This window comes from Podarcis raffonei, chromosome 2 (assembly GCF_027172205.1).
Source record: "Podarcis raffonei isolate rPodRaf1 chromosome 2, rPodRaf1.pri, whole genome shotgun sequence".
Lineage (NCBI taxonomy): Eukaryota > Metazoa > Chordata > Lepidosauria > Squamata > Lacertidae > Podarcis > Podarcis raffonei.
In genome coordinates, this window is record NC_070603.1 from 28,607,763 (window position 1) to 28,632,728 (window position 24,966).

The 24,966-nt window shown below is 46.2% G+C and overlaps 1 protein-coding gene across 2 annotated transcripts in view; it reads left to right on the forward strand.

The window, feature by feature from the left end:
• The window catches only part of TTYH2 (tweety family member 2), an 82,840-nt gene that overhangs the window by 39,048 nt on the left and 18,826 nt on the right, over positions 1 to 24,966 (forward strand). For both annotated transcript variants that reach the window (XM_053375450.1, XM_053375449.1), the window contains exons 3-6: positions 11,120 to 11,231; positions 13,633 to 13,853; positions 21,526 to 21,621; positions 22,119 to 22,191. In XM_053375450.1, coding sequence (XP_053231425.1) covers positions 11,120 to 11,231; positions 13,633 to 13,853; positions 21,526 to 21,621; positions 22,119 to 22,191 — 502 coding nt within the window. The remainder of the gene's footprint in view (positions 1 to 11,119; positions 11,232 to 13,632; positions 13,854 to 21,525; positions 21,622 to 22,118; positions 22,192 to 24,966) is intronic.

Consider the following 24,966-nt stretch of genomic DNA (forward strand, 5'->3'; position numbering starts at 1 on the left):
CCCCCCCCCGCCTTTCTGTCAGGCTTATGCAGCCAATAAATAATGCATCTTTCCATTAATAGTTTGCTGTTTTCTGTTTTTAACTTTTTGTTTGTGTGGTGGGTTTTTTTTAATTGGATGGTTTCATATATAATTGTTGTAAACACTCTTGAATTTTTATGACTGTAAAATTCATAAATATGTGACTATGTATGTAATTTTTTTATATATACCGTATTTATTGCTCCATAGGGCACACCGGACCATAGGGCGCACCTAGTCTTTTTTGGGGGGGGGATCAAGAAAAAAAATATTAATTCCCCCCAGCCCCAAAGAGCAGCATACAGGCGCAACCTCTCCCTGCCGGAGGGGTTGCGCGCGGCTATGGAACAAGCCATACCAGCATCTCTTGTGGCGTTTGCGCATGCACACATACACAGAGCGAGAGCACAGCACAGTTGCCAGTCAATTTAGCTTTGGGGGGGTTGTATCTTGGTAAAATAATCAAGTGAAACTCATCAGTGTCCCCTGAGAAGGGGGAAATGTTTAGTTGCTGAGATGCCACCTTGCCTTCAAAGGGGTCCCCTTTCTCTCTGCTCCCTCAATTTAGGGCTGGTGTGCCCACCTGCCTTCCTAATGGCAGCTACAATTTGTTGTGTCCGTGTGCTGGCTGCTCCCTTCCCACAGTTACACAAGTTACCCGACTGCACCGCCTACAGAAAATAAACTCTCTTGCTCACAATTGCCAAGCCACCCCTTTGTGGAAATGGAATACAGAATTTCGCTACGAGAGAGCCTGGCAGTGCATTAACGTGTGCGTTAAGTGCCACAGACGAAAGGGGGAAACATTTCTACCGCAAGTGGAGCAGTTTGTGAGCGCATGTTCTCATTTCGCTTCCTGTTCGTCTTTTTCCTTCAGTGTCTTGTGTTGGGCAGCTGCAGCTGTGAGGCGAGGAGAGCCGTCCATGTTGGGCACCGATGGCCTCTGCCTCTTTCGCGTCGCCATTACGCAAATCGCTCGGGTTGGATAGGGGTTTCATACGCAGGTTGGGAGGTGGTTGGGACGGCAATCCTGGGTGTACTGGTGAAAACAAAGCCTCTTCCCCCATTTTTTTACACTCTTAACCCTGGCCTCTGCCTGAGACACGTGGTTTCATCCCAGGTGGCAGATCTGCGCTCAATTCACCTTGCCTCTTATGCAAGGCAGAGTGATCAGATGAACTCGGTTGCCTGAGGCTTTCACGGTTGGACTACTTCTGGCTGTAAGGATGAAGTTGGGAGTGGAGGTTGCCCATCTTCAGGCCCCGATCTTCCTTCTACTTTCTCAGTCATTAGAAATAGTAGAACTAAGCACATGGTTTCGACATCTGGCCACCCATAGCTGCAAAGACAGAGGAAATAGCACCACTGTACAGTGGTACCTCGGATTAAGAACTTAATTTGTTCTGGAGGTCCGTTTTTAACCTGAAACTGTTCTTAACCTTTAGCTAATGGGGCCTCCCACTGCCGCCGTGCCGCCAGAGCACGATTTCTGTTCTCATCCTGAAGCAAAGATCTTAACCCGAGGTACTATTTCTGTGTTAGCTGAGTCTGTAACCTGATGCGTCTGTAACCCGAAGTACCACTGTATTATCAGCTTGGTATGTCTCCCCCAATTCGTACATCTGCTGAGGGACGCGGGTGGCGCTGTAGTCTAAACCAGCAAGCCTCTTGGGCTTGCCGATCAAAAGGTCGGCGGTTCGAATCCCCACGACGGGGTGAGCTCCCGTTGCTCTGTCCCAGCTCCTGCCAACCTAGCAGTTCGAAAGCATATCAAAGTGCGAGTAGATAAATAGGTACCGCTGTGGCGGGAAGATAAACGGTGTTTCCATGTGCTCTGGTTTCCGTCACGGCGTCCCGTTGCACCAGAAGCGGTTTAGTCATGCTGGCCACATGACCCGGAAAAGCTGTCTGTGGACAAATGCCAGCTCCCTTGGCCTGAAAGCAATAAGAGCGCCACACCCCATAGTTGCCTTTGACTGGACTTAACTGTCCAGGGGTCCTTTTACCTTTTACCTTTTACCTACATCTGCTGGAAGGTTTTCATGGCACTCTTTTGGCTTCAGCCATTTACTGCACAAACCCTTCTCAATCAGCTCATTCAATTCTACGTTCCAGGGACTTCCAAAGGGCTTTAGTGCTTAATAGTTTGAGGGTGATCTTTTATTCGCTGAATGGAAGTATCTGTATCTGGGAGTAAACATGCTGATTAAACCGGCGTGCTGTTCCCATGACTTGCCTTCTTCCCTAACCCAAACACATGATTCCCCCCCACCCCACCCCTGGGGCTTTAGGCTTGTTGAAATTCTGGCTATATTGTCTCCTATCCATAAGCTTTGGATGAGTGAGATGAGGGGTAGGCAGAGTAATAAATATCCTAAGTGCTTTTCAGGTCCCCAGGGCGCTTTGATTGCGAGTGCAACAATATAGAGCAGCTCTTGCACTGACTGCTGGGCATCTGGTTCTTCGAATCTTAAATGCATAGCAAGAGCATCGATCAGAGCGAAGCTCCCCGCCTGTTACGCTACACCTAGCAGACTTCTATTTTCTGCTTGCTGTATGCTATAAAATGGATGATTTAGGGAAATCTGTGGGAATGGAGAATCCTGAGTTTCAGGTTTGTTCTTGCTCTTCAAACCTATTACTTTAGATCAGTCAAGCTTGCCTTTCCAGGCTGGAGCTCCTTCCTTATATAAGCAGACCCCTTCCTGCTTACAGTCATTTCGCGCTGCATTCTCCCCTATCCCCCCCACCCAAAAGAATCTTCTTTAGTACTAAAGGCATCAGTGAAGCCATAAAAAAATAAAAAAACCACCCACCTGCAGAAGAACAGGGGAAGTATGTAGACAAATATTCCTCTTCTGCCAGCGAAGCTTACAGGTTTCCTCAAATAGCCATTTGGTAGGTCTTTTGCTCTGATCCCAAAGGGCTGACATTATAATCAGAAGGGTTCCCCACCCGCTTATCTTTAAGGGAAAAGTACCGTATTTTTCACCCTATAGGACGCACTTTTTCCCCTCCAAAAATGAAGGGGAAATGTGTGTGCGTCCTATGGGGTGAATGCAGGCTTTCACTGAAGCCTGGAGAGCGAGAGGGGTCGGTGCGCACTGACGTCTCGCTCTCCAGGCTTCAGGAAGCTATCCGCAAGCCTTGGGAGCCCGGCAGGAGTTCTCGCCGGGTTCCCAAGGCTTGCGGACAGCAGCCTGCAGCCCGAAACCCGTGGAGCGCAGCGGGGCGCACCCCGGGCTTCGGGCAGCTCTCCGCAAGCCTTGGGAGCCTGGCGCGACTTCCCGCCAGGCTCCCAAGGCTTGTGGATAGCAGCCTGTTCTGGGGGCTGGGGTCGGGGGAAGCTCGGCCTTCCCCAGCCCCGCAAGCAAGCTCCGGGAGCGATGGCGAGGTTGCGCAACCTCACCATTGCTCCCGGACTCGTTCTGGGGGCTGGGGTCAGGGGAAGCTCGGGCTTCCCCCGCCCCCAGCCCTGCAAGCTCTGGGAGCAATGGCGAGGTTGAGCGCAACCTCGCCATCACTCCCGGACCCCCAGCCCCGAGGCTCAAAACGAAGCCAGGACAGCGAGCGGGATGGATCCATCCCGCTCGCTGTCATGGCTTCTTTGCTCTTTGGGGCTTGGGGGGGGAAAATATTTTTTTTTCTTTATTTCCCCCCCCAAAAAAATAAGTGCACCCTATGGGCCGGTGCCCCCTATAGGGCGAAAAATATGGTAACTATTTCATTACATTACAACTTGCAAGCGTGCACACTTCATATCTGATGGGAGTGTGGCAGCATCTCACTTCTCTCCCCCCACCCCCAGCAACCGTGCAAGAAGTAGCCTTTAGATGCAGAAACGGCAAAGAAAAACTGAATGGAAAGGCCAGTCTAGTTGCGGGGGTGGGGTGGGATTTTTTGCAAATTGCGCCATTATTAAAAAGAGCAGAACCTCTCAAGGCTTCTGCTAAGCATTTGCAAACCGAGTCCTAAAAGTGACAGCAGAGAAACCCGCTTACACTGCCCAGTAGTTTGAATTTTTAGATCTATCGCAAGCGTTCCCAGCAATGTAAACGCACACAACTCAAACCCAGGTGTTCAGGTGTATTCAGGCTGGCTTTCAGTTGTGTGTGCGTGCAACCCTTAGGTTTACGCAATTTGAAGTGTAGCTAAAGCTGGATTGTAACTCACAGTAATGTGACATGTGCGAATAAGAGTTATATTAAAATAGGAGCTGTTAGTGCCTCTCCAGGTGGGAGAACCTATTTTTCTCTTGGTTAAAAATGGTGCCTTGATAAGAACCATGCAATCCCTGACCGCTGGAAACAGTTCCCCTGCGTCAGAAGCTCTGCTTAGATGCCATTACTTCTGAGGTGCATCAACCACATGAATTTGAGCTACAGGGAATTTCCATGCCGGTGGAGCACATTCTTATCCACTAAAGCACGAGTTTTCTTAACACCGATTGAGAAAGAGAGGTTTCAGAAGGAGACAGGTTTAACATTGGTTAAGAAAGTAAAATACCTGGGGGTTAATATGACCGCTAAGAACTTAAATTTATTTAAAGACAATTATGAGAAATGTTGGTCAGAAGTGAAAAAGGATCTAGAAATATGGTCAAATCTGAAGCTTTCCTTGCTAGGTCGAATTGCTGTTATAAAGATGAATGTATTGCCAAGAATGTTATTTTTGTTTCAATCATTGCAAATTTTGGACAAAATGGACTGTTTCAAGAAGTGGCAGAGAGACATTTATAGATTTGTTTGGCAGGGCAAGAAGCCCAGAATAAAATTTAAAATACTAACTGATGTAAAGGAAAGAGGTGGATTTGCCCTGCCAGACCTTAAATTCTATTATGAATCAGCAGCATTCTGCTGGTTGAAAGAATGGCTGCTTCTTCAGAACACAGACATTTTGGATTTAGAAGGTTTTAATAACGTTTTTGGGTGGCATGCATATTTGTGGTATGACAAGGTTAAAGCACACAAAGCATTTAAAAACCATATTGTCAGGAAAGCATTGTTTAATGTCTGGATAAGATATAAGGATCTACTTGAAAATAAAACCCCAAGGTGGTTGTCACCGATGGAAGCGAAGGCCCAGAAAAAGCGCAATATGGAGGCCAAATGGCCGAAATATTGGGAAATTCTGGAACAAGGAGACAAATTGAAATTGCAGAGTTTTGAGAAACTAAAAGATAAAGTGCGAGACTGGCTTCATTATTATCAAATAAGGGAGGCCTACAATTTGGACAAAAAAATTGGCTTCCAGGTGGAAAAATCAAAATTGGAAACAGAACTGCTAGATCCCAAAACTAAGATACTTTCAAGAATGTATAACTTGCTGTTGAAATGGAATACTCAGGATGAAACGGTTAAATCTGCTATGATTAAATGGGCACAAGATGTTGGACGTAACATTATGTTTGCTGACTGGGAACAGTTGTGGACCACAGGTATGAAATTCACAACATGTAATGCCTTAAGAGAGAACATTATGAAAATGATATACAGGTGGTACATGACACCAGTCAAGCTGGCAAAAATCTATCATTTGCCCGATAATAAATGTTGGAAATGTAAAGATAATGAAGGTACATTCTTTCACCTTTGGTGGACGTGCCCAAGGATTAAGGCTTTCTGGGAGATGATATATAATGAAATGAAAAAGGTATTTAAATATACCTTCTTGAAGAAACCAGAGGCCTTTCTCCTGGGCATGGTCGGCCAATTGGTGTTAAAGAAGGATAGAACTTTTTTTATGTACGCCACAACAGCAGCAAGAATACTTATTGCAAAGTATTGGAAGACACAAGATTTACCCACTCTGGAAGAATGGCAGATGAAAGTGATGGACTATATGGAATTGGCGGAAATGACTGGCAGAATCCGAGACCAGGGAGAAGAGTCGGCGGAAGAAGATTGGAAGAAATTTAAGGACTATTTACAGAAACACTGCAAAATTAATGAATGTTAAAAGGATGTCGGAATGAAATGAAGCGGTCTTAGCAACAATGTTAAAAAGGAGTATGTAAAAATGACTTGTTAATAGATGAAAATATAAGGTTATAATATCTTAAGATAAAGAACTAAGATAAAAACAAAGAGGGAAAGGATTTGCTGAATTAACCATTCGAAATGGAATACAAAAAAGGGAGGTGTGAGGAGGTCAGGGAAACAAGTAAATGAAAGGCAAGACATTGAAAGATGGACTTATTTTTAACCGTTCTTTTTTTTCCCTTTTTTTCTGTATTTTGTATTATTTGCTTTCTTTTTTCTATTTTCTTATTACCTTTGTAATTTTTTTTGAAACTTTAATAAAATATCATTTAAAAAAAAAATAAAGCACGAGTTTTCATGGTGCAGTTGAGCTTCAGCCTCCCCATGGAAGCAGCATCAGCACACTTTCATACGGGGGCCATAATTTCAGAGCTAACCTTCAACGTTCAGTGAACAGCGGAAGCAGCGGAGAGAAGCGTAGCCATAGCCGAGCATCGCTTTTGTTGTTATTTACAGCCAGAGATATGCTGTAGCCAAACAGCAGGGGCCCATTTGAAATAGGGAGCTCATTCAAAGGCTAATAGGGGAGAACTTGCCAGGATGAATCATTTTTATTGCCAATGCAGCAAGGAGAGGCGTGAGTCGGAGTCAACCAGCCTTCCTTATTGGCTGCTTCTGCTGAGCACTTAGGAACGGGTGCATTTCACAAACCTACATTTCCAGCGCCCATCTCAGGAATTCTAAAAACCTGATTGTAAAACTAGAGTGTGTTAGCTGTTCTGAAATGAATGTGAATTGTGGTATTCTGCATGTGTTGGTGTTAAATTTATATACAGTGGTACCTCAGGTTAAGAACTTAATTCGTTCTGGAGGTCTGTTCTTAACCTGAAACTGTTCTTAACTTGAGGTATCACTTTAACTAATGGGGCCCCCTGCTGCCGCTGCACCACCGCCACACGATTTCTGTTCTCATCCTGAAGAAAAGTTCTTAACCCGAGGTACTATTTCTGGGTTAGTGGAGTCTGTAACCTGAAGCATCTGTAACCTGAAGCGTCTGTAACCCGAAGTACCATTGTACTACCCTTCTGCGTGTGTTTGGTGTGTTGTTGTTTATTAAATTCATATACAGTGGTACCTCGGGTTAAGTACTTAATTCGTTCTGGAGGTCCGTTCTTAACCTGAAACTGTTCTTAACCTGAAGCACCACTTTAGCTAATGGGGCCTCCTACTGCTGCTGCCACGCCGCCAGAGCACGATTTCTGTTCTCATCCTGAAGCAAAGTTCTTAACCCGAGGTACTGTTTTTGGGTTAGCGGAGTCTGTAACATGAAGCGTCTGTAACCAGAAGCGTATGTAACCCGAGGTACCACTGCACTGCTTTTCATCAAGGTGGTTCACAGAATAAAATACAAGTAAATAACTAACCAAAACAACAAAACAGTAATTCCCCTGAGGCCCTTCCCGTAGATATAATGTGATTTATCTGGAAGAAGGGGGTTTGCCAAAGGCATCTTTTTTCCTCCCACCCATCTCCCTTCCATAAATAAAAGAGCCATCAATTTACTGTCCTGATCGCTGACTCCGGGTCCTTGGCATTTACCCTGGCATAGAGGAATTGTTTTTGGCTGGAGTTTTCCAGAGACCCTAGAATTCTTACTTGAAGGTTAAACCAAGGAGCAGCTGTAATCCAGAGGAACATTTCTTTCAACAGATTCTGATAATCTGCTTAGGGGCGGGGGCGAGGTTGGAGGGGTTCCCCGCCACCGCCTTTTGGCCTAAATCTCTTGGGTGTTTGGGAGAGAACTCGCTTACAGCTCAGTGTGTCGCAGGCTTGTAGCATCCTTTTTAAGCCCCAGAGTTGGAGGGAGTGATTCTGGTTGGCAGTGCTCTGTTGTCAATTGGCAGGGGACCACTAATGTCTTAAAAGGCCAAGAGAGGAGACAGTTTCTACTGGCACCTTCGCAGCACTTCTGTTCTCCTCTCCCTCCAGAACTGGCGCATCTCTCCCCCCCCCCCCCCGCTAAATCATGGTCATCCTCTGGCCTCTCTCTGACCCCAGTCCTGCTTATCTAATGTAAATTGTAAGCTCTCTCCGAAAAGAAGCTGTTTTAGCTGTAAACTGGCAAGGTTCTTACATTATTACAAATGTGAAACAATCATTTCCTATTTGGCCGCTATCGGTGGCTTAAAAGCATCTCTCTGTTTGGGTTAAACACTGTGGGTTGTAACAAGACACCTGAAATATGTGAGCAAGTTCTCTCTGGCTTTCTTCCACTTCCAGTATTGACTGTCTTGCAGCAATTGCTCTTTTGCGCCGATACATAAAGCACACTTCATAGTGGGGCTCATCCAGGCATCCTACGATCCTGCCAGCAGAACGTTTGGTTGTTTCTGGGGCAAAGGGCTTGGCTTAGCTCAGCATTTATTTAAAAAATGGAACCTCAAGACCACCCAGCCACCTCCTCAAATTGTACACAGGAACCTGTTATGGGGGGGACGGACTGCTCCTTTTCCCTTATGGGGTATCCAAGAGCCCATATAGAATCCTTAAGTAGGTCCCCTGTCGGAAGGAGAAAATAACAGAGGCCAGCCAGAGAATATTGAGAAGCAAAGCAGCTAGTAAGCCTGATCTTTATTAAAATCTTGCAACAGGGTCCCCCACTCCCCCCACGCAGGGAGGGAGGAGAGGAACCCAGAACAATGGTGTGCAAGCTCTTACTTTTGAAATTGCCTAGCCTTTGGCTCAAGGTAAAGGTAAAGGACCCCTGGCAGTAAAGTCCAGTCGTGAACAACTTTCGGGTTGTGGCGCTCATCTCGCTTTACTGGCCGAGGGAGCCGACATTTGTCCCCGGACAGTTTTTCTGGGTCATGTGGCCAGCATGACTAAGCCGCTTCTGGCGAAACCAGAGCAGCACACGGAAACGCTGTTTACCTTCCTGCCGGAGCGGTACCTATTTATCTACTTGCACATCATACATACATCACAGAAAGAGGTGGTCCCCAGCAGAAATATGTCACGGGGGCAGTCTACCACAGAAATACATCACAGGGGCACGGTCAACAGCAGAAAACCTTCTACCTGGGCAGCCTGGGCAATCTTTTGTGATTGTAAATACTTGGTTCCTGAATCCAGGTCACAGGCTCACCCAGAGACAGGATTTGTGAGCAAAGAGACAACGGGGAGAATATTTGAAGTTACTGGAAGAGTCAAAATGGCTTTAGGATTGTTCTTCTGTACTATTTCAGACACGTGGTTTATATACTTATGTGTGTGTTTGCCTTGTACATTTATGAATGTTTCTTTTATATATGTAAGACCTTAGGATTTCTATAACAAACCTACTCCGGCTGTTTCCTAGTTCTTACAAATCACACCCATTATACAGTTGCAGAGTGCTGAGTTTGGAGGGGTTTCTACATTTCCTCTTTGGGCAGATTGACTATCCTGGTGAATATCTTACAAAGCCCCTTTAAGTCTGTTTGGGGGGGGGAGAGAACTTTCACTCCCTCCCTTCTACTGCTATCAGTCTAGGTAGGCCATTTCCCTTGACTCCTAGATGAGAAGGCTTTCCAGGGATGCAAAGCAAATAATTGCAAGGGGAATCAAAGAGAGCATTTATCTTGCCTGCCTCCCAGACGTCTTTACTATACAATATGATACGATAAAATAATCTGTATTGTCATTGTCCCATACAGAACAATGAAATTGAAAAATCTACATCAGGCATTCAAAAACCAACAAGCCTGCTATCCCAGCCTGGTCAGCCCCTAAAAACTCTGATACCCCATAAGTGAATACAATATACAGTGGTACCTCAGGTTAAGTATTTAATTCGTTCCAGAGGTCCGTTCTTAACCTGAAACTGTTCTTAACCTGAAGCACCACTTTAGCTAATGGGGCCTGCCGCGCCGCCGCAGCACAATTTCTGTTCTCATTCTGAAGCAAAGTTCTTAACCCGAGGTACTATTTCTGGGTTAGCGGAGTCTGTAACGTGAAGCGTATGTAACCTGAAGCATATGTAACCCGAGGTACCACTGTACTCACATAAAGACTACCTTACACTGCGTTTAAAACCCAAATCACATTTGGATAGAAACCGTTTCTCAGGCGGCTAGTCCTAGTCTTTATAACCCTTTACCTTCTTCCAGAAGGCAGAAGCTGAAAGAGATAATTTCCGGGGTGCGCACTATCCTGCACTATCTCTGCAGCTTTCTTATGGCACCTGGAAACATTAAAAAATTTAAAGAGGATTAGACAACTTCATGGAGGAGAGGGCTGTAGAGGACTGCTACTCGGCCTCCACAGCTGGAGACAATAATGGTTCTGAATATGCATTGCTGGAACCCACAGCAGGGGAGAGTTCTCTTTTGCTCAAATCCTGTTTGTAGATTTCCTACAGGCATTTGGCTGGCCACTGTGAGAACAGAATGCTGGACTAGATGATCCATTGGTGTGATCCAGCAGACTCTTATATTCTTGTGTCTCTCCCCAGATACCAGCGTAGTTTGATTTCTCTGTCACTACACACAGACACACACACACACACACACCATGACTCAAGTTGATCTGGGCGCCTGAGGGGGAACTTTCCTTTGAGTCTGGCAGAAATGCACCCCAAACTCCAACATGAAGTTGATTCAGAATAAAAGGACCGGAGGACAAAGCTAAAAGCAGAATGGTGCTTCTAAAAGAAAGAAAATGTTTCAATTCAAGCCTGTCCTATCGCAGCTGCTTACAAACGGGCACCTGGTCTCCTCATGTGTAACGCAGCAATGTTGATAGTCCAGCTGAGGGGCTTAGAGGGACAAAGGACTGTTTGGCAAGGGCCATATTTTCAGTTTCATGATTGACAGGTGGCTCTGTCAGGGAAAGTGTTTTTGACAGCTTTTGGAAATCGGAAGATGGGCTATCCTCCATCTCCCTGCCAGACAAAACCAATTATGTACTTTGTATATTCAAAGGGAGGTGTAACTTCTTTGTTTGTGGGGAATTGAGAATGGTATATTAAAGTGACGGGTTGGCCTAAAGAGGCCTTTGTTTCAGCCCTTACCTTAAATAACACTGACTTTTATTCTCTCCTCTTCTAACCCATATTTCTGTGTTTCTTTCATTCCCAGTGCTGCTGTTGGCATTGGTTTCTATGGCAACAGTGAAACCAACGATGGGGTTTATCAACTGATCTACGCCCTAAATAATGCTAATCGCACTCTTTCGGAGATTGATTCGCTGGTAAGAAATCTGATGGGTTGAGCCGATATTATTATTCTTCCCCCCCTTCCCCCTTTTCATCTAATGCAAGCACTCTGGTCCTGATGAATTATCTGGAATGCCTGAGATTGAGAGCAGCTGTCTGAGAACAACAATGTCTCTTCCTAGGGAGAGCACAGAGGCTGGTGCAAACAAGCCAAACATTGTGTTAAAGCCTCCTTCATCTATCTCCGTTTTAATCCGGAGGAGAGCATGTGCTCTCTGCTGTCAGAATTCACAGCCTGACCCTACTTTCTGCGTTTCCCAGAGGCGAAAAAGGAGACAATTTCGTTTCAGAAATTGGGATAGAGATAGGAAGGGATGGGAAGCACAAAGCGGTTCTACTCCCCTCGGTCAGTGTTGGGTGCAGATCATAGCTTTTTCCTGATAACCTTTGGAAACCCAGTGTCTAGAAAAGGCAGAACTTGAGATCTGTTGGACCCCAGAATCACAGAAGACTGGAGAGTTCAGTGCTGAAAGCACAGGGTTGGTGGGTGGGGGCTATAGTTTAAGCTGGTGGTGGTAGTAAATTAGAGTATTAAAGCCTGGTGCCTCCTTTGCAAAGCCCTGGAAGCTTCTGCCTGGCTTAGGGGGGCCGGCATGATGCTCACAAGCATGGCATCCCCCTCCCCTTCCAGTAGCCATCGCAAGCTGGCCCCTCTATCCCTAACTCTTCCCCTGCCAAAAATGTTGCCGCACGCCTCTGATTCTGGTGCTGTTGAGAACACAGCTCTAGAGCAATTCAGATGGCACCGTGCCCAGGGAGAACCTGTAGCGTATCACCTGGGAGTCTGTTGGGTCCATGCTTCTCATGACTTCTTCAGGAATTCCTGGCAGAAAGTCACAGCTGAAAAAAGGCAGCGGCAGTGCTTAAGACCTGAGATGGAAACCCCCCAACTGCAAAACAACAACAACAAACTACTACCAAAAGGTGACCAGTTTGGAAATGAAACCTCTCTCTCCATCTAGGGGACTAATGGTACTCCTAGCATCTTGGTTTAATTTGTGTTTCTCCTGGGTTTACTTCACATATACACAAACTGGGTTTTCTGTTTCTGAGTGGTGGTGGTGGTAATCCAAAAAGCCTAGCGATATTTAAGTACTAGGCAGGGAGCACAGTGTATTCAGATGATGCCCTCAGTTTCAGTATATATCCATTCCCTGTAGTTGGTTTGCTTTCACTGGTTCTTGGAGTGCCTGAGCCTTTTAGCATGCCAAGCTCCTGTTTATGCCTAATAATAATAATAGCAATATGGACCCACCTTTCACCTTAATGCCTCCAGGTGGGTTATTCACTTTAAAAAACTACTATAAAAATGTCAATTATGGATTTTCTGACTTTGCAGAATATTCTGAAGGGAGGAGGCTCTGCTGCATAGAGCTTTCTCCTTGCTTTCATGATCCTTTGACTTCCGTGTGGCCAGACGGAGGCCTATAGATAGATTCCATAGCAGCTTTTATATTGGAAAAGAGTTCCTTTTTGTGGGTACCAGTGCAACACCAGTAAACAGGGAGATGACTTGGAGCAGACTTTAGCCATCTTCATTGTTCACATAATGGAGGCCATTCAAGTGGTTAAACTGGGATATAAACTGGGATAGCTCAGTCGCTGGAGCATTATCTCAGGGTTCCCACATTGGGTAAAAGATTCCTGCATTGCCGGGGGATGGACTAGATCAGGGGTAGGCAACCCAAGGCCCATGGGCCACAAGCGGCCCATGGGGTTGTTTAACCATCCCACAAGCCGCCCCCAAACCGAGCCGCCCTCTCTGCAAGTCCCCACACAGTGCGCTAAACTGGCGCAGTGCGATGCAGGGACTCGCTTCTGCGGTGCCAGAAATCGCATCTGAGCAGCTCAGACTCCGGAAATCGCATTTACACAGACACCGGAAATCGCATCTGCACAGATGCAGACACCAGAAATTGCATCCGTGCACGCTCTCTCTCTCTCACATACACACACACACGATCCAGCCCATGGCGGGATCTACACTGGAGTGAACCAGCCCAGGTGAAGTAAACCTTGCCAACCCCTGGACTAGATGACTCTCATGGTCGCTGCCAACTCTACAGTTCCATTATTAGGGTAGAGTTTTTTTGGTCTGTTGTTCTAGTGCATGCATACGTAATTTCACCAATCTGCTTTTGGGATTTGGGCTATAGAAACTGAGGTGGTGGTGATTATTCTGGTTTCAGCGGATCTTTTCCTTGAGTGTATTTGAAGAGATTTGGTCAAAGTCCTGTTTGTGCACATGATGGAAGCCGAAGGAAACTTTGACTTTGAGCTGTTCTTGGCTGTCCCTTCTACCCATAGAAAATATGACTGGTTCAGAAAGAAACCAGCTTGCTGGTTCTGAATGTTCTGTCTGCTGTCTTTTGCCAGGTCTCAAACACCTCTGTGCAGATGAAGGTGGCTCTGGAGCAGCACCTGGCGCGGCTGAACGAGATCTTTGCCACCCGAGGCGACTATGTGCAGACACTCAAGTTCCTGCAGCAGATGGCTGGCAATATTGTGCTGCAGCTCTCGGGGTTCCCTGTCTGGAACGACGTCACTGTAGACCTGTCTCAAGTCGCTGGTGAAGTTGGTTACGTGGAATATTATAGGTAAGTTGAGAGGGGATATTGCATGGCCCCTTGGGAGACATCACGGAGTTTGCTCTGCAGCCTTGCATTTCCTGTCAAAAGCAGAGCATCTCAAAGACAATGGAGGGGTGTTTAGTCTTAGACTCATGGAAACTGTTACATCATCAGGAGGTGGGAATCCCCTTGTTCATCTCTCTCCTCTGCTTTGGAATCCCTCCCCTAGGATGGGGTGGGGGCCTTCCAAAAATTGTTGGACTCCCAATTCCCTGCAGCCCCAGCCAATGTGGCTGGTGGCCATGGTAAGAGTCCAATCATATTTGTAGGTTCCCCATCTTTGGTGGTGCCTTGTAGGAAAGTGGTTGGGAAGATAACAGGAGGAACGTGGGCAAGAGAAAGGGGCTGCAATCCACTCAGCCGTTCTGTAATAGCAGGGGCATGGGGCAGTAAATAAGGCCACTTTTTCAGGATTACTCATGAGAAGGTGATTTGCTCAAAGCACTATAATGTTTCCATCACATCAGTGCATTGTAGCAGCAGTCTTAATCCGCACAGGTAATGCTGAATACAGAATTGGAAGACTGATTAATTCAGCAGCAGAAGTAAGTCTCACAATAGGGAAAGAGCTGCAACGCTAGCTTTCTAGCTGCAGGGTCATGGCTGAGGTCAGCATGGTGTGGGCACACGGGCCAATCTGGCAACTCCCACTGGTGCAATCTCCCTGCCACCTCACCTCTCCCTCTCCCACTAAGTGTCAGCAGCGCCTCCGCTGTTGGGAAGCTAGCATTGCATCTCCACTCCCACCAGGTGAACCACTTCTGTACAGCCATAAAAGGGGGAGGAAGAGTCGTGAGTTACTGTCCCCATCCTTCAATGGTCCTTTGGGGCAGAATAAATGGAAGCAGGATTGTGTCTGAATGGGATGCCCACATGTTAGTCGAAGGGTGAGGATGATGGCTTAACTCGAGGACGTCTTTCCTGTTGTGGGAACCCTCGGGGCATTTGTTAAGGCAATGAGGGCACCAGGAGAATAGCTGTGGCGTTGAGCAACTGTGGGTCTTGCGAGCGCACTGTCCTAACCTTGTTCTCAGTCAAACTCTGCCGCCGCCCCCTCCTCTCACTGCCTCCAGGGTTTTGCCAAAGCAAATATGTTTTGAGTTATGTATCCTTCTCAGCGCTTAGCGGCACCCTTTAAACGGAAGGTGTTTCTTCTTAAGAGGCAAACCTAGCAGCCCGTCACGCTGCAGGCACTTGTGACATTTCTGCTCAGGAGGAAATGTTAGCGTTGCATAAAGGCAGATGGCACCTCTTTGCATGGGCTCTGGGTAAAGGAGCCTGTGGCGCTTGGGGAGAATAAGCTCCACTTTTTTGGGGGGGAGGGATTCTACTGTACTCAGATGTAAGGGTAAGTTGTGTCAGTACAATTCTAAGGTAGAAACTGAGTATGCCTCTACAGTTGAGGGAGAAGGCAGGCATCAGAAAGATTTCTGGATTCAACAATGCTCATGCGGCTGTTGCACAAGTTTGAATGTCTCTGTGCACTTGGGGTTTGGGTAGAGCTTGAATGCCTGGATAGCTTAGTTGGTTGGAGTGTGGTGCTGATAATGGCAAGGTTGCAGGTTCGATCCCTGTATAAAGGTAAAGGGACCCCTGACCATTAGGTCCAGTCGTGGCCGACTCTGGGGTTGCAGAGCTCATCTCGCTTTATTGGCCGAAGGAGCCGGCGTACAGCTTCTGGGTCATGTGGCCAGCATGACTAAGCCGCTTCTGGCGAACCAGAGCAGCGCACGGAAACGCCGTTTACCTTCCCGCCGGAGCGGTACCTCTTTATCTACTTGCACTTTGACGTGCTTTCAAACTGCTAGGTTGGCAGGAGCAGGGACCGAGCAACGGGAGCTCACCCCGTCACGGGGATTCGAACCGCCGACCTTCTAATCGGCAAGTCCTAGGCTCTGTGGTTTAACCCACAACACCACCCGCGTCCCGATCCCTGTATAGGACAACTGCATATTCCTGCATTGCAGGGGGTTAGACCAGATGATCCTCAGGGTCCCTTCCAGTTCTATGATTCTATGAATTGATAGGGAGGGGAGGAGTCTGTTGAATGAGTAGTCTTCTGAGCCGGTCATGTGGCACAGCAGCAGGTTGTGGCCGCCAAATCCAAGGTCTTTGATTCAGGCTTGAATGACTGGCAGTCGCGCAGCTTTGTTTATCTGAAAGGCCGTCAGAATGTCTAGAATGATGCTTGCTTAGTAAAAGACTGACGTAGCTAAAAGGGCCTGCTAATTAAAAGAGGCATGGCTTAATGTGAAGGGGAAATATGAGCAGGCCTTTTAAGCTTCCTGTAAACTACATTTGTATAAAAGGTTTACTAGATGGCTGGGCTGTTGGTAGATACGTCTAGACGGCTTTCTCTTCTGTTTAGGCAGTCCTGATGGTAGCCCATGTGTTTAGGGGAGCTGCGCTACTACAGTGCTGCGCAGGTATCAGCAGAGAGCTGGCATGGGTTTGTGCAGTCCACATGAATGGTTTTCCATTTTCACGGGTCAGTTGTCCACATGCCATTCGCCTAGGAGTTCATCCAAGTGCACAACAACCTTAAATATTGAACAAAATACTGTGGGAACCTTGTGGCTGCTTATGTCGTTTGGCAATTGCAAACCTTCCTATTTTGTATGTTTAAAAGAAGAAGAAAAATGTGCAGAGTATTCATGAACTGGGGAAAGCTCTCTTGCCTTGCCTTAATAAACGCTGAAAGCGACCTTCCTAAGGAGAATGTCCATTCAAGAGCTCAGAAGTGGCAAGGCTCTCTTGACCATGTGTGCCATTTCCGCCTGCATAAAGGCTGATAAATGCAAGTACCATACATGTCACACGTGGCGGCAGAGGGAAGCAGTCACTTGGTAGTTCTGCAATGCTGGCAGATGACTTTCCAAACACAGGAAGCTGCTTTTTACCAGGTCAGTGTGTTTGTCCGTCTAGCACAGGGGTAGGCAAACTTAGGCCCGGGGGCCAGATGTGGCCCAATTACCTTCTAAATCTGGCCCGCGGACGGTCTGGGAATCAGATTGTTTTTACATGAGTAGAATGTGCCCTTTTATTTAAAATGCATCTCTGGGTTATTTGTGAGGCATAGGAATTTGTTCATTTTTTTTTCTTTCCAAAATGCTGTCCGGCCCACCACATGGTCTGAGGGACGGTGGACCGCCCCACAGCTGAAAACGGTTGCTGACCCCTGGTCTAGCACACTCTTGTCTGCTGGCAGCAGCTCTCTTATGGCAGGCGTAGAGAATTTCAGGACTCCTGCCCAGGTCACACACACCCTGCATTATCTCCTTCACATCTTCCTTGGGTGTTTTTGCCTGGCTGGAAAGTGTCCTTGAACCCCCATAATACTTTTTTGCTTGCCTGGATGGAAGAGAGCGGGTTCCTCCAAATAACTCCTTTATTCAGCGTTCGCTCTCAGTTTGTTTATGGGGAGAGCTATATGACGATGAACGTTCATTCTGGTTTGCTTGAAGAGTGCTTGCGCTTCTCTTCCCGTTTAATCATTTGTTTCCCCCACATTTCTCACTGTATCGCCCCATCACTTTGCAAACCACAAACTCTGTTGCCTTTTTTTTAATATAAAGTGGATTTGATGTGCTAGGGTGACAGTTTTCCAGTCCAATTTAGCTGTGCAAACCTTACGTTCCAGTATGCGGTTGAATGCCTCACACAAATTGGTAGCAGTCTCTTAAGCACCCAGGAGGGTGAATGAATGTGCGTAGAAATTCGCCCACTGCACAGAGGTAACATTTGCATGAATTGCCCTCCTCAGCTTTGCCTCCAGCCCCTTCCACCAATGGCATGTGGCTGCCCAGAAGGATAGCTCAGTTGGCTAGAATATGGTGCTGATAACACCAAGGTTGCAGGTTCAATGCTTGGACCAGATGATCCTCAGGGTCTCTTCCAACTCTACAGTTCCTTGACATGCCATCCTCTAGCTGGAAGAGGTTCCCCACCACCAGCCCACTGCACACTTTAGGATCTCAGATCTTCCCCATCACCTGCTCCTCTGATCCTTTTAATGGGCAACACCAGGGTTCGAACCTGATTCCATTTGCATGTAAAACATGTGCTTCCCCACTTAGTCAAGGCCTCTCCCCTGCTAACTTCCCATCCTGTGTTGTCATAAGGATCTGATAATCAAACTGACTGTGCGGCGGAAATTCTAAACACCCGCTTTACTGTGTGGCCAGCTTTTAATGTACATTGAATCCAGCACAGAAGTTCTATATTTTTGGTGGCTTAACCCCTCCGGTTTATAGTTTGTGCCTTCTTATTGTAAGCTACCTTCAGGAGGCAGCAAGTGTTAAACAGCATGGCAGCAGAGGCCACAAATGAGGCTGGAGCTCCCCGCTGACGGTTCCCGCTTTCCAAATTTAGCATCCTCCTTGAGAGCTGTGACAGTGGACCCCAAGCTACTAGCTTGTGCCCAGCTCCTGACCACAGCAGAGGAATTTTAATTGGGTCTCTCCTGACTCCAGGCAGTGATTAAAACAGAGGAAGAACCCACTGATCTTGCTCCTCCTTCTCTCCTCTGTAGTGTTAATGAGGCAAAAAGCCACTGGCTGTGAATAAAGACAGAGCAGAGCGGCATACGCAGGGTAGGAGAGATCAAAAGCCCATCTTTTGCCAGCGAGAAGAGAACGTATTTATTTGCCCTGGAAGGCTGGGGAGAGAAGCTGCTGCATGGCACTGCTGCATGCGCACACATACACGTACGGCACTGTACAAGCTGCAGTGTGTTGCAGTGGCATCCCTCCCTTCAGAGCATCTTGCATTAGGGAGCCAGAAATATCACCAAATCTAGCTAGTGGCAATAGCCAAACCTGTGTGTACAGTCATACCTTAGGTTGGATGTGCTTCAGGCTGAGCACTTTTGGGTTGTGCTCCGCGGCAACCCAGAAGTAACAGAGTGCATTACTTTCAGGTTTCGCCATTCGCACATGCGCAGATGCTCAAAATGACGTCATGCGTGGAAGCAGCAAAACACAACCCGCGCAGACGCGCTGTCGCGTCTTACGCTCCATTCAGGATGCGAATGGGGCTCCGGAATGGATCCCGTTCACATCCCAAGGTACCACTGTATATTCTGCGTGCATATATATATATATATACAGTGGTACCTCGGGTTAAGAACTTAATTTGTTCCGGAGGTCCATTCTTAACCTGAAGCACCACTTTAGATAATGGGGGCTCCTGCTGCCGCCGCGCCGCTGCCACGCAATTTCTGCTCTCATTCTGAAGCAAAGTTCTTAACCTGTGGTACTATTTCTGGGTTAGCGGAGTCTGGAATCTGAAGTGTATGTAACCTGAAGCGTATGTAACCCAAGGTACCACTGTATATATATTTAAACCTGCACCCTTGTGGGACATCTTTGGGAGAAGAAAGGGCTAAGGAGTAAACCCTACACAAATCCGGCGTGGAGTCCTTAAGACAGTTTGATGGTGCCTTGTACGCCTCCTTCCAGCAACTCCTCCAGCCAAGCTGGTGCCAAATGTATTGCTCTGATTTCCTTCGGACCACATCAGTGAGGCTGAGAAGGGGGTCATGTCTGGGCAGCCCAAGACCTCCATATACATTTGCCCAGGCTTCCACCCTGGAGAGGTCCCTACGCAGTTTGACTTCATCCCTGGAGGGACACACTCTCTCAAGACAGACAGATGCCAACAATTATTATTATTTTTTTAAAGAGAACTCCCTGCCAGAGAATAGTGAATTCTGCAACCCGAATAAATTATTCAAATGAAGCAAATTTGCATCCTTCCACTTTCCTTTTCGGAGAAGGGCAAAGAACCGTTCAATGTGCTGAAGCCTTCTTGCCCCTTGAGTGCTCAGCACACCCTGCCCCACTCAACAGCTTCTGAGATTTCTCCATGCGTTTCCCCACGCACGCACAAGCACATCTTCACAACCGTGTAGGCTGGAAATTGCAACGATTCTCAGAACCGCCGAGGGGGCTGGGAACTGAAGCTGGAATATCACAAACAGCAACTCAGAAATGGCTTTGTCAGAAGACTAGAGTTTTTCAGGCCCTGCTTCTGGTTGTCCTAGAAGCATTTGTCTGGTCTCCAGGGATGTTTGCTAGATCCAGAGCATGGGGCCGTGATGCAAATGATGATGATGATAATAATAATAATAATAATAATAATAATAGTAATAGTAATGGTAATAATAATTTATTTATACTCCGCCAATCTGGCTGAGTTTCCCCAGCCATTCTTGGTGGCTCCCAATTGAGTGTTAAAAACAATACAGCATTAAATATTTAAAACTTCCCTGCCTTCAGATGTCTTTTAAAAATAGGATAGCTGCTTATTTCCTTGACATATGATGGGAGGGTGTTCCACAGGGCAGGTGCCACTACCAAGAAGGCCCTCTGCCTGGTTCCCTGTAACCTCACTTCTTGCAATGAGGGAACCGCCAGAAGGCCCTCAGAGCTGGATCTCAGGTAAAAAGCTGCATATGATATGCTAATTTTTATATGTAGTTGCAGATTTCATTTACCTCTTGAAAAGAAAACCACCTTGTAAGCAAAGGGTTAAAAAGAAACTTTAAAAAGGGAGAAAGGGCAGGAGATCCAACCTGTCCTTGTCGATCCCTGTAAGGAAATATGCTGCACTGGGCCCTGAGGCTGATAGAGTGAAGCTGCTGTCAAAATCTCTCAGTCCTAGACTTCTTCTGCAGGGAAGCTGTCTTGGCCCATCTTCTGACTTGGACACTGAAAAGCCCTAGCCTCAACAAGGAAATACGCTTTTCAAGTATGCAGAAAGGACAGTTGTCACCTTTCTTTTCAGTAATTTGCAGCACCGAGTTCATGCTTCAATTTCAGATGTAGCCATGGCAGTGTTCCCTTCTGTGTTTTGATGCCTACCCACCCAGAGAGAGTGTGCACGGCCCAAAGTCAAAGTCCTGCTTCTCTGTGTGGAGAACATGGTTCTTCATAACGATGCCAATAAAAATCAAAGAAGCTGTTGCACAACTGCATTATTTTAAGTCCCTCACCCCCTACTGCCACAATAACGAGGAATAGGGCCATATAGCGTCCATAAATATATTTGTCGGGGAGTGGGGGGAGGGGAACTACACAGAAAAATTAGGAAAGCCTATGCCATGAAATTTCACATTCGCTGTGTTGGCATCCCACAAAAATATAACTGTCCCCCAAGAAAACAGTGACGCAGCTACCTGTGATTTCTCCTGCAAAATGTTGAGTAATACATGAAAGGAGGAAAGGGGTTGGGAGAGAGGGATTGGGCTGTTGCTCACGTCCATTCCATGCCACGGCCGGTCTTACCGGATGTCGAAAGAGTTTAGCCAGGGGTGGCTTGGTGCAAGCTGGCTAGGCCTGATGGAAGTTGTATTCCAAAATATGTGGGAGAGTTTCCAGCTTAGAGAAGGCTGCTTCTGAAGTACTGCAGTCCCTCACGTTTAATATCTGTGGTCTTGCTAGCATTTCACCTTTTCCAGCCCGGATCATAACTGAATAGCTCAGCTGGTTAGAGCGTGGTGTTGATAACGCCCAGGTTGCAGGTTCAATCCCTGTATGGGGCAGCTGCCTATTCCTGGGGGTTTGGACTCTATGATCCACGGGGTCCCTTCCAACTCTGCAATTCTGTGATTCTATAACCAGCCTCTCTCTCTCCACAGATGGCTCTCCTACCTCTTGCTCTTCATCCTGGACTTGGTGATCTGCCTTATTGCCTGCCTGGGCCTAGCAAAGCACTCCAAATGTCTGCTTATTGTGTGAGTACAGGACTCTTGCACTTGGGTTAGTTGACCGGAGCAGGCATTTTGTCGCTTTCACGCTTCCTTAATGCAATCTATAGTTTTCTTGTTTGTTAGGGTTCATATTTTGTTTCAGGTCGTTTTTACTTCATTATGTATCGTATTGTTTCATGTTGGGGCCCTACTCTGGGATTGATTTTACCGGAGAGCCGGGCTATAAATCACCGGAATGAATATATAAACCATCACATGGCCCATTAAGTCTGCATAGTTGTCCCTAGGCTCATTTTGGGCGCTGCTTCCACAGTCCTTACCCGCTCTGCCTCCATTCTGCGTCTGTAAAATAGGTGCACTCGCAACCTGCTTTACAGGTACGTTGTAAGGCTGAGGGCAGCAAGCACCAGAAGCCACTCATCGAGCTAAGTGCTGTGTACATAAGTGGTGGAGTTCCTGTCTCGACACCTTCTCAGCGAGCTCCGCTTCTGTCCACTGACTGTTTTGCCTTTTGTCCACAGGATTCTGTGCTGTGGGCTTTTCACACTCATTCTCAGCTGGTCTTCCTTTGCGGCAGATGTGTCGGGAGCGGTGGTAAGCACAAAACCTGGGACGTAGCTTCCCGCTTCTTCTCTCCTCCCTTGTGTTATATATCTGAGGTTGCTTTAAGAGCTGGAACGATATCTGTGTGCCTTGTGATGGCTTGTGTTTTGTTTTTGTGCTCCCTTCCTGGATAACTTGGTAGCTCTGGCTGGTGAAAACCTGCCTAACCCGAGCTTCCCAGTGTGTGAGCTGCTGAAGCCTTCTGATTTTTGGATGCATATACCGTATTTTTCGCTCTATAGGACGCACCCGACCATAGGACACACCTTCCATTTCTCCTCTCGCTTAGCTGAAGGGGCACTTACCCTTCAGCGAAAGGCCTCCAGAGTGCAGCGGGAGCTCCCGCTGCGCTCCGGAGGCTTCAGGCGGCTATCCTTAAAGCCTCCGGAGCGCGGTGGGAGCACTCCCACTGTGCTTCGGAGGCTTCGCGTTGCTATCGCTGAAGCCAAGGAGCCTGAATTCGCTCCATAAGACGCACACACATTTCCCCTTAATTTTTGAAGGGGGAAATGTGCATGTTATAGAGCGAAAAATACAGTAAGCCAGGGCAAACATTTTGGTCCTCTCACTATGCCTACCGCAGTCCTTTTTGTAGTTTCGTTTTGTTTCCTGAGGAACAACACCTCTTAATAGCAACAACATCCTTTTATTTGTATCCTGCTTTCCCATACTTAAAAATGATGTTCGAGGCGGCTGACAGCATAAAAAGATTCACATCATTAAAAACGTAAGAGTAGCCGTAAACAATAAACAAAACACATCGAAAAGTATGCTAACTACCAAATAGAAATTGTCATGTAAAACGTAAGATTTAAATATAAAGATACAAAGAATTCATACCCACAACAGCAACAAAAACCCCTAAACAAGACCCCAGCCCAAGAGTCTGTTCAGCAGCCTCAGTTTTTTGTAGCTGGAGTCAGTCAGGGCCCCTTTTTTGTAGCTGGAGTCAGTCAGGCCAGGTGGGAAAAGGCCTGCAAGTCAGGGAGCAGCTCTTCCAGGACTCACAGCCAAGATGCTCTTAGTTCCATTTTCATTTATCACAAACGTGTACTGGGATTCCCACTGCCAGCCTGATAGGGAGTACGAAAGGGGTCAGTTATTAAAATGCAATAAGTGATTTTGAGTAAGCTTCCCTAAGTTGTCCAACTGCTCAGATTCAGTCTGCATGATTCCGTTTTGATTTGGCACAGGGCAGTCAATGCTGTCAGACTCATGGATTTGCCAGTCCCCTTTCAAAAGCTCTCATTATGTGTTGTTCAGGTAGGACTTGGGTTTAGCATATCTTCTGCTGGTGCTTCAGGGGAGGCTGGTACCCGGTTCCTTTTCTGTTATTTACAAAGTGGTTTTTACTTTTAAGTGTGTGTGTGTGTGTGTGTGTGTGTGTGTGTGTGTGTTACTGCTACTGCTGGCTCCCCCCTTTTTTTTGGTGTTTCAGATTTGCTTTGTGAGTGCAATATGAACGAAAGGCAAGGTGGAAATGCCTTAAATTTAAAAAGTCAAAAATAGTTCCATTTTTCTCCAGCACTGGAGGCAGGAGGTGTTTTACAAGCCTCTTTGTTGATCTGCTCTTATTAACCACCCCGAAAGGTTGGTTTTGTGGCTGAGAGGCCACCAGAAGCACCTCACACTTGCGCGTGCACACACACACGCACACTCGCACATATGTATGAATGCTGTAGATAACAGGAGAGGAATTGGAAGGGTAATATAGAAATCAAATGTACCTTCATAGAAAGTGCTAAAGTCTTAAAAGCAGTTGCCTGTTCTATGGGGTGGGTGGATAAAAAAATCAATGATTTTTAAAAATATTTTTTTAAAAAAATTGGATTTTTTAAATTTAAATTGGATTTTTAAAATAAAATGCTTTTGGAGGAAAAATCTTTCTAAAGATAGTTTTCTATTTAAGTTGCATTTTAGTCCAAAGGATATTCATCAGGAAATAAGGATTTAAGTTTTTCATGTGTGCTAAACTCAGTCTAAATTTTTTTTAAAAAAAAATGTTTAACCACATCAGTTAACAAACATGTATACATATGCTGTAATGTTCTTGTTTTAGTTAAATAAATTGTTCAAATTGTTATTAGGGAAATGATTATTTCTTTTTCTCCTTCCAATAAAAGCACAGCGGAAAAGTTGTCCAAATATAAACAGTTAACTTATTAAACCTGCACAATAATTTCATAATTATCTGTCTATTTGTTTCCAATAGTATAACCATATCAGTAGTTTTTGCTATAACTGTAAAAACTACTCTGAAAATTTATTATTCCGAAAGTGAAACCTTCACCTGGTTGTAAATATTAAGATTATACCAGCAAGAATGAGCCTTTTTGTAAAAAATAAAAACAAAAATGATTTAAATCAAGTCTTACTGACTAGTGATTTAAATCGTGGTTTTAATCAAATCCACCCTGTCTACAGGTGTGGTTTTTAGACACACATATCTGTAATGAAAATTGCATTCTCTACACCAGGATGTACTGGTTGATGGCAGAATGTCCCTTGTTGATCCTGGTCGATCACGGGATCCTGATTCCTCCCCACCCCCCAAAAAAAGCAAAAAGGAAAAAAAGTTCAACAACTGTGATGAAGCTTTCCAAAAAAAAATTCTGGTCAATCCAATCCGTAGATCACTGCCAGTTTTTTTTATAGTGGGAGTAGATCACAATCTCTTGGAAGTTAGACGTGCCTTCTCTACACTAACTGACAGCAGCCCTGCAGGGTTTCAGACAGGGAGTCTTGGCCTTACCTGCAGATTCCAGG